The sequence below is a fragment of the Gracilinanus agilis genome, chromosome 4, assembly GCF_016433145.1.
Source record: "Gracilinanus agilis isolate LMUSP501 chromosome 4, AgileGrace, whole genome shotgun sequence".
In the NCBI taxonomy this organism is placed as follows: Eukaryota; Metazoa; Chordata; class Mammalia; order Didelphimorphia; family Didelphidae; genus Gracilinanus; species Gracilinanus agilis.
In genome coordinates this window covers 229,045,874-229,056,104 of record NC_058133.1, presented here as the reverse complement: position 1 = coordinate 229,056,104, position 10,231 = coordinate 229,045,874, and the positions used below count along the sequence as shown (strand labels likewise).

Sequence of the window (10,231 nt, the reverse complement as noted above, 5' to 3'; positions counted from 1 at the left end):
TCTCCTCCTCTCGGTCCTCACCAATCAGATGCAGAGTGCAGGGGCGGGGCGGGAGGTTGCCTAGCGACGGCTGTAAGGGGAGGAGGGAGAGCTGCCTGCAGGCCCGGGGGCGCAGCTATCCCTGGGCAAGGGGGCGGTGGCATTGGTGGAGGCGGAGGCGGTGTCCTGGTGGTTGTTGGCTCCGTAGCGGCTAGGGCGGCAGCTGCGGGCAGGAGGCGGAGCCGCGGGGCGGCTGGACTGGGAAGGCTATAAGAGGTCCCGCGGTGGCTCCGTGCTTCACTCTTCTTTTTCCCGGCATTCTGGGCTCCCCTTGCTGTCGCTCCCGCTCCGGTCTATGGTGCAGCCGGGACCCAGGACCATGTCGCGCTCCGAAGAGGTGCACCGACTGACCGAGAATGTCTACAAGGTGAGCCTGCCGCGCCTCTAGTCTCCGGAGAGGGATTCCCGCGTCCTGCCGTGCTCCCCGCCCTTCCTTGAGTACCCCCGAACACAGCTCGCCCTGCAGTCTCCAGGATCTGTGCCGCCTGCTTTCGTGGCGTTTTCTGCTCAGCCCTGCGCCCCACTCTGTGCCTCCATTTGTGCCCCATTCTTTGCCCCCCATTTTGTGGGGGCACACGCTTTGTGCCCCTCTCTGTGCCTGCTCTTTACTCTACACTGCCCACCCGGTGCCTCTCTGCCCCACTTTGCTTCCTCCTCTGTGCCCCACTCTGTCCATCCTGTGCCACTCCATGCCTGGAGATTTTCTTGCTAATCCTCTCTTCTTCTAATTCCCCCTGCCCCAAATCTGGTGGGAGCCCTCCACCCCAGGAAGCTTTTCCATCCAAGTTTTTTTCTGCCCTCTTCCCCACCCCCTTCTGCCCCCCCAAGGGCAGCCATGCCCCGGGCGGGCAGGCAGCTTCTACCGGAGCTGGGAGGTGCCCAGTTGGAGAAGCTCCAGCCTAGTCCTACCCGCGCCTGGGGACGACTCGGGTACACACCTCGCGGGAGGCACAGGTTAAAGGGTGGCGCTTTGGGGAGGGGGATGCTGTGTGCAGAGATGGGAAATGGCTAGATGCTTGTCCCAGGGGCTTTCCCCTCTTACTATGGCTTCAGCCGCAGTCCTGGAAAGCTTGGCACTCACTCCAAAATGCTTTTCCTAACCGATTGAATTCAATTTAGGTTAAGATATTTTCTCCCTCTTTCCGTCGTCCACTGGAGCTCGCCACATACCTGTTCCTTTAGTGGGGGACTTTTCCCTGTGGTATCGATGCAAGATACACCAGAGTCTTTTATTTATTTTTTTTCCTAGCGGTGCTGTAGTCACAGGTGGCACCTTGGCACAAATCTAGTCTTAAAGTACGTTCTTGATACTGGGCTCTGTGGCCTTCGACCTTGCTATGCGTTATGGTTGACACTTGAAATTTCTTAGGGATAAGGGCTTAGGCTGAGTTCTTATTTTCTCTACAAAACCCTTCTTGATAACTTTCCCGTATAATGAAGGAGGATTTTTTTTTTTAATTGGGAAGAAAAAAAAATCAGACGATCTTGCATAATATGGATTGATTACCCATTCTGTGAAGAAAGAGGCAGTGCAGTACATAGAATCAAATAGAAATTTTATTTGTGTGGCCTAGAAAACTACTTAAAATAAAAATAGATATCTTTCAGAATGAGAATTAAGCTGTAGGAAAGGCCTCAGGAGTTAGTTCTCTTTACAATGCATTTCTCTGTACAGCCTATATGTTCTCTGCCTTCTCTTAAGAGTTACCAAATGGCTGAGATTTTAGTCACTGCATCTTTTTTATTAATACCTTGCTGTGACTTCCAACTGCTGCGATGCAAGTATTTTTACTTACCATTGAGATTTAGCTCCTTCAGAGCTTCATGATTTGGGAAATTACTGAATATTCTATTGGTTAGGAGGTGGGGATAGAGAAATTGCAGCAACTGCTTTGTGGGTAGGGTAGATGAGCAGACAGATAATTTAGCTTATATAACTGGTGGTGGCGGTTAGTCTAATTGTGGAGGAGTAATTTTAAAACTGAAGAGGACTTCCTATGCTTTAGTCATATTTTAAAAGTCAGATTCACATCCTTTGACTTTTAAAATGCAGTCTCAACTCAGAACCTGCAGTGCACTGATGGGCACCACTTCTAACATCTGAGCTCACCACTGCTCCAACAAATGGTTGGTTCCAAGCACAGGAAAAAATCGTTATCATTTTTATAGGAGACAAGAGCTGTTTCCCTCTTTCTCAAGCATTTTTTTTAAAGAAAAAAATAAAACTGATCCAGTCCATGGATCTGTACCGAGAAAAATAAATTTCAGTTAGACAAATTTTGGATCTTCAGGAATATAATGCTATTTTTCCCCCTTTATTGTTAGGTCTGAAGGTTAAACAATGGTCAGTAAGATTAGAGTGGTCAGTATTTACACTGCTGTTACTGGCTTACAGCTAGCTCACTAAATGGAATTGCAGCACACTGTCTGCAAAGCAACAGTTTTTAATTGCCAAACAACCTTGGCTGTGCCTTCTCAGGCAGTGGACTGTGAAGCAAACCCTCTTAATTCATCCTGGGCCATATCCCATGGAAGCTCCTGGGACAGCCCATTTGGTTTTAGCAAAAGTCCAAGGGACACAATGTACTTTACTGATTCGGCTTTTATTTCATAAAGCCCTTAAAACCCTAGCTATCTAAATCAGTTTTTAAGACTTGTTAAGTCTTCTATCCCTTTCCATGATTTCCTGGTATCTTTTAGAAAGAATCAATAAAAGAATAAGCCCTCTGAAGGAACAGATTTTATATCATCACTTTTTACTTTGTGTGTGTGTGTGTGTGTGTGTGTGCGCACGCACGCTTTCCTGAAAAAGCAGAAGCTGTTATGAAAAGGAAAATTTGTTAAATCATTACCAATTAGTTCTGTCTGCTACTGTGATTTGGTTATGGGGGGGAAGGGAGAGGTGTCAGAATTTTTTTCCTTTTTTTTCTTTGCTGGAGAACTAAAACTAATTAAAAGCATCTTACATGGTTTGGATTATGAGAGTAAAACTAGTGGTTCTGCTTTATCAAATCTCATGCTAGGCCCTAATAAAATACTTTTAATCCATGTGTTCTTATGTTCAAACAGTATCAGTTATTGCATTGTATACTTAAAGTACGGAATCACAATTTATATGGTACTATGAAATGAAACCTGTCAAATGGTGGCAGGAAAAAAATATTAGGATTACAGCATTTAGCCTAGATCTGTAAGATCAGTTTATTGAAGACTGAAATGGACTACCTGGGTAGAGATTAAAATGCAAGTTTGATCATTCAAGTTTGTTCTGATGTGGAGTCATTGCTGTCCAATGTAAAAGATAATATAATTTACCAGAGTTGAACACAAACAACATTGCAGGTGTCAAAGGGCAGTTTTCCATCCTGGAAACTCATGTGACCTAATAACAGACCTACAGTGCTGCTGTTTATTGGGGTGGTTGATTTTATAGGTTGGTTTTTTTTATAGCTCAGTTGTTGATCTGATTGTTAAATCCTATAAAACTGATGCTGTTGTCTTTTTCTCTTTTCTTTCTTTCTTTCTTTCTTTCTTTCTTTCTTTCTTTCTTTCTTTCAAAATCAAGGAGAGGCTTGGGGTTGATAAATTGTGTTTGACTACTTGGAATTTTGGACAAAGAGACTGAGAAATAAGCTAGTTTGTTGGATGATCTGAACCCATAGCATAGAGATCTGGGAAATTTAGTTTTCTAGGCACGGTCCTAATACTGTACGGTTTTTTCTCTTGGCTCAGCCTTTAGTTTCTCTGATGCCTGCTTCAATGCTCGCCTGTGATTCTCTTGGCTTGTGAGTGCAGTGGCCCTAGAAGTAGGACTGAAGCCCTTTGAATGCTGTTGTACTGTTTATTTTGGCGGTTGCATCATATCAATTGGATTTCTAAGCGGTGTGTTTACCTTGGCAAAGAGAGGAAAAGCAGAGAAGCGCTTCCAAGCTCTTTCTGATTAAATAGGTGAAAATAAAGTGTGCAGTTCTGATTTTTCCTAGGATCATAGGAGACAAAGTAACTGGAGATAGCATGACTCTTTTTGTTAGTGTCTTGACTTCCTTTGGCAGATGCATCCCTTAGAGAGTTCTGATGGATAAGAAAGGAGGTCTAGATTTGCTTTTCCTCCAGGTGCCCATGGAGAGCTTAATTCCCAGTCCTTTCTCTAGTCAACTAGAAAGTTCTGGATCTGAAAAACGAAGGTTTTTGATTTGGAAAACCTCCTGAAGTTTTAATTTCTTTTGAGCTTGGACAACTCACTTTCTCCTCTAAACTACCTTCAAGGAGTCTACAAAGCCCTCTACAATCTGAGTTATTGTTGTTGTTGTTTTTTTATCCTTATTACCTATTACTATCATCTAACCTTTCCATGCTAGGTGGTGCAGTGAATAGAGTACCCACCCCCTTTTCCACCATACCTCACCCCACTGGAATCAGGAAGACCTGAGTTTAAATCCTACCTCAGACATTTGCTGTGTGACTTTGGGCAAGTCACTTAACCCTTTTGGCCTCAGTTCCTCATCAGTAAAATGAACCGAAGAAGGAAATGGCAAACCATTTAAATATCTTTGCCAAGAAACCTCTTGAAGAGTTGGACCTGACTGAAATGACTGAACAACAACACCTGCCACACCCTTTTACATATTCCATGTTTCAGTCAAATAAGAGTATCCCAGCATTCCTCCTGCCTTCTTCCTCAGTCTGTTTGCTGAGGGGAGAAATGGATTATCTGGGTAAAAATGCAAGTTTGAGGGAGCAGCAAGGTGGTTCAGTGGATAGAAGGCCAGATCTGGAGACTGGAGGTTCCAGATTCAAATCTGGAGTTAGATATTTCCTAGCTGCGTGACCCTGGGCAAGTCACTTAACACCAGTGCCTAGCCCTTACTGCTCTTCAGCCTTGGAATGGATACTTAGTATTGATTCTAAGACAGAAAGTAAGGGTTTAAAAACAAGGCAAGTTTGGTGTTCATTCTGTTTGTTCTGACATAGAGTTCTTCAATTCCAATGTAAAAGTGTGCTAATAAAATGATGTAATTTTCCCAGTTTGAATACAAACAACATTGCTGGTGTCAAAGGGGCTATGTTTTCATTGTTGCTCATGTGGAGAAACTTAAGTCTCCCTGTTGAAATCCTTCCCGTTAAGGACCCAATCATAGGGTACTTCTTCCATGAAATCACCTTGGAACCCTCAGTTAAAAAATAAATCTCTCCCTCAAGTTTCTCATAGAATTTGACTTATCCCATTATGATCATTTGTATTTTTGTCTTTTCCCCAGTCCTCTTCATCATCCCCCCATTAGGTTATGTGTTTCCTGAGGGCAAGGACTGCTATATAATCAAGAGTGTTAGACTAGTTACCCTGTGAGGGAGGTCCCTTTCTGGCTCTAGATCATGCATGAGCCTATGATCTCATCCTCTGTTTCTGTTTGTAGAATACCATGTTTTCTAAAAAAAACAAAACAAAAACTTAATCACTTAGTAGCCAACCTTCTTGTCTCTGTACTAAGCAAGATTGGTCCTTGGGCAATAGATATAGCCTATGTATCACAAAGCCCATACTTAAAACCTTTCTCATTTGGTAGAAGTTGTCAGAACTTGTAGTGATGGCTTAGCCTTTAAGAACTCAGGGATTCCCCCACACTGTAATGAGGTGTTGCAGTAGAGTACAAAATAACTCTTAGTTTGTGGCATTATTTGACTTTGGCAATGATGGCAGCAGAGTGGTAGGATGTGGGACAAAGTATACTTAAATATGCTAAGACACACAAATTTTACCTTATCAAAACATTAATTTAGCTTTTGGTTATTTTAACTTCTGTCCAAAGATTAATGAGTTAACTGTAGAGGAATCAAACATGATAAAATTAAAAGATAGTAAAAAAAATGTGGCTAAGTGGAAAGACAGTGAATAAATTTCCCTTTAAGAGGTGAATAATGTATGAGTTGGCAATTCTTCTACCCCAAAGCATCAGGAAATATCATTCCATAGGAGATTTTTATCACCTCGCCTCTCTATGCTGAAGATAAACAGACCATCATGCAGCTTATATGCTAATCTCTTGCTGGAGTTGGGGAAGTTGAGAGAGTTTCTTACGAAAAGTCTGACTGACATCCTCTGGGTTAAGTTGGTGGCAGTCAGTGCTACACTGAAAGATGTAGCTCAAGATCTCAAAGGGGCAGTCCAAAAGCTTGCATGATTACTGAGAAGTCACAACATCTTTCTGCAAGGAGAGAGTAGGAAGGCATTAGATGAAGTGAGCCTTGAATAACATTACAACAAATGGTTACTTACCAACAGAACTGAAATAACTATAGTCAACAATCTATTAGCTGGTTAGGTCTAAGGGTAAAATCAATAGCAAATCAAGGGGGCAGCTGGGTGGCTCAGTGGATTGAGAGCCAGACCTCTCAATCCACTGAGATTGAGTGGATCAGGACAGGAGGTCCTAGGTTCAAATCTGGCCTCACACACTTCCCAGCTGTGTGACCCCAGTGGGCAAGTCACTTAACCCCCATTGCCTAATCCTTACTGCTCTTCTGCTTTGGAACCAATATACAGTATTGATTCTAAGATGGACAGTAAAGGTTTGAAAAAAAAAAGAAAAGAAAAAATAACAAATCAAAAGAAAAGAGAAAGATGAGAAGGTACTGTCTATGAAAAGAATAACATCAACCTGACTTGTTGAACAAGCTGCCCACTCTAAAAAAATGGGAAATGGGGGGGAAATAGAAATAACTCATTATTTTTTAGAGAAGTTGAACCTTAATGCAAAACAATGATGACGCCAAGAGCTGAAAAACCTTTTCCAGCAAGTAAACACTTTATCTCCTTGCCAGGCAGAGACATGGCAGCCAAGGGCACCAGTACTAGCTAATTTGCAAAAGATTATAGAGGGGAGATTAGAAACAGTGAAAAAACAGTTGAGGAGAAAATTAGCCTGCTGAGAGCTAGAGAGCTTGGTGTGAGATCTAGCCAAACCAGGTCATCTAGAGAGCATGTGTAGTTGAAATCATGAGGAGTCAACAAACAAATGCAAAAAGGGAATAGATTTACTTTTCATAAAGATTTATTCTCATAGGTGATGATACATTAATCACCACATCTCATGATGAGAAAGTGTCAGGATACTTAAGATGAAGTCAGGAAGAATAGCTAGACTTGATCAAAATCATGCAGAGGAAGTATGTGCTGGAGGAGACAATTTCAAAGGCATTCAAAGATAGATTTCCAAGGTATTTTGAATGGGGGGAGATTTCAAAGGAATGAAAAAGATCACAGATGGAAAAGTTAGCAAAAGTAAAAAGTGGTCAAGAGGATATCAACAACTATTATACCTGTATGTCTACTTTTTTATCCATATAAAATCTTTGAGAATGCTCTTTGCATCAAGGCAAGGACATCCTTGAGGAAAATATGAGAAAGAAGACAACTAGATTCCCCTTTATGATTTCTATAGTTAAGTCACATCTTAAGTTATGCAACCAATAGGTATAGAAAATGTGATCTCATTGCATCTCTTTAATTTTTTTATTAAAAAAACAAACAAACCTTACATTTCACCTTGGAATTAATACTGTGTATTGGTTCCAAGGCTGAAGAGTGGTAAGGGCTAGACAATGAGGGTTAAGTGACTTGCCCAGGGTCACACAGCTGGGAAGTGTTTGAGGCCATATTTGAACCTAGGACCTCCCATCTCTAGGCCTGGCTCTCAATCCACTGAGCTACCCAGCTGCCCCCTGCATCTCTATTTAAAGCAAAGTATTTTACTCAGCAGAAAAAAAAATGCAACTTAAAGGCTCTAATTAAGGTGTCTTGTACATATGTTACAATTAGACTATTGGAGATACTATTCTTTATTTTTTTTTATTTTAAACCCTTAACTTCTGTGTATTGACTTATAGGTGGAAGAGTGGTAAGGGTAGGCAATGGGGGTCAAGTGACTTGCCCAGGGTCACATAGCTGGGAAGTGTCTGAGGCCGGATTTGAACCTAGGACCTCCCATCTCTAGGTCTGGCTCTCAATCCACTGAGCTACCCAGCTGCCCCCTGGAGATACTATTCTTTTTAATTTAATTAATTTGCTATTAATTCCATTTACTTCATCTTCAAAGCCTAGAATTGGGAGGTGTGTCAAGATGTTTGACCTTATCTGGGTGGTTGTTCTGCCAGAGCCCAAGTAAAAGAAAGATTATCAATAGTGATGGTCTTCCAGGTAAATATATTTACAAATGATTTTGTAGTAATGATCAGCCTCTTTACTTGCACTGGAAAAGTAAAGTGGACGAAAAATGTACCTTGCTCAGATTACATTCAGTGTAAAAGTCAGCCCGTGAGTTAACCTTTATGTGTGTGTGTGTGTGTGTGTGTGTGTGTGTGTGTGTGTGTGTGTGTGAGAAAGAGAGAGAGAGAGAGAGAGAGAGAATATGTGTGTATATGTAATATGCATATATAAAAACTTGGATGGTTACTGTAAATGATAGTATATTTTGTCCCAGAATCAAATAGAAGGGGGAGACCAATTGAATTGAATTTGGAAAACTGCACAGCCTATTTGATGATCCCAAGCTATTCCTTGCCACAAGACCCATTTAATACCATTTTGGTTCTGAATTGTAGAGCTCCACACTCTCAGAAACATCAAATTGTAGGTGACCCAAAAGATAATGATAGATATAAGTAAATAGCAGATTATTAACAATTCTGACTTTTGTGGGAAATAGCATTGACTGGGAAGGGGGCAGCAAGGTAGCACAGTGGGGTGAGTTCCAGGCCTGGAGTTAGGAGAACTCATCTTCCTGAGTTGAAATTTGGCCTCTGGCACTTACCAGTTGGGTGACTCTGGGCAAGTCACTTAACCCTGTTTGCCTCAGTTTTCTCATCTGTAAAATAAGCTAGAGAAGGAAATGCCAAATCACTTCAATATCTTTGCCAAGAAAAGGCCAAATAGGATCATGAAGAGTCAGAGACAATTGAAACAACTGAATGACAACAAATGACTGGGAAAGATAATTGAGCTGGGTCATGTAGCAATAGTGAGGATGATGGTTACCTATACTATACACTTTGAGGCCCTTCTTCAGACTTTTTTCACCAAACTATTTCTAGAATTAACTAGAATTACAACTGGTGATCAGCTTTGTGAAAAATGCTTTAGAACAACTGTATGTGATGCAGCATTTTGTTTATTGGTAGCTGAGCACAATTTTTCTCTGGAAAGGTGTGTTTAGTCCTTATATGAGTTGTTAGAGAGGTAATAGAATATCTGCTTCTTAAAATTACACTTAAGTTATCAGCACAGTGTGGGGGAGGCAGCTTGAGGTGGTAGAGAGACTGCTGGATTTTGGAGTCAGAGGACCTGAGGAAAGTAAAAGAATCAGAAGAAGGCCTCCAATGCATTTGGTAGATCCTTTGTGGAGAATTAATGGAGAGGTGTGGATAAGAATCACAATGGAGGAGAAGGCACAAGTGAGTTTCTATAGTGATAAGAGTACTCAATGTGATGTGATCATTATATGTCAAAATTCCTTGTACATGGTTAGTGCCAAACGCTTATTAAAATTTGTTCTTGGGTACATGGACTCAGATGATTTTGAGTTTGGCACTTCATTTTATCATGCATGAGTTTGGGAAGCTGCTTTTCCTATCATTGACCTGTTTTTCTATGATCTGAGAAACCAGTATTGGTAATGTGCTTTGAGATTACTGATGGATGATATTACCTTTTCTGATGTAATGGCTAGCTCTTGCATCAAGTAAGTGTATTTGTTACTTTGAATATACTAATTGCATATAAGTCTTTTTGATCACAAACTGTCAGGATCTGGAGTTAGACTGGTCATATCTTTGGTTTGCTCTCTATGTGCCAGGGTAACCTTAGACTGAATCTCTTTTGGGACTGGAGTTGGGTTGTTAATTTTGTGGAAAATGCTTTAGGACTTCTGTGTGTGATTCAGTATTTCAGTCTTTGGGAGCTGAGCACCATTACTTTGGAAAGGTGTGTTTAGTTCTGTATGAGTGGTTGGAGAGGAAGTAGAATACCTGATTCTCTGACCTATTCTTCATCAGCACAGTGTGGGGAGGCAGGTTGGGGGAGTAGAGACACTGCTGAATTTGGAGTTAAGAGGACCAAAGTTCAGATCCCACTACTTGTGTAACTATGGGCAAATGAATCACTTAACCTCTCTTGGAATGAGAGCACTGGACTAGATGA

At 41.5% G+C, this 10,231-nt stretch overlaps 1 protein-coding gene across 2 annotated transcripts in view; it reads left to right on the top strand.

Moving 5' to 3' along the window:
- The first annotated feature begins 305 nt into the window (after positions 1 to 305).
- Positions 306 to 10,231, top strand: part of BAIAP2 (BAR/IMD domain containing adaptor protein 2) — a 169,694-nt gene continuing 159,768 nt past the window's right edge. For both annotated transcript variants that reach the window (XM_044672295.1, XM_044672296.1), the window contains exon 1: positions 306 to 406. In XM_044672295.1, the coding sequence (XP_044528230.1) occupies positions 335 to 406 (72 nt within the window). In that variant the 5' untranslated portion in view covers positions 306 to 334. The remainder of the gene's footprint in view (positions 407 to 10,231) is intronic.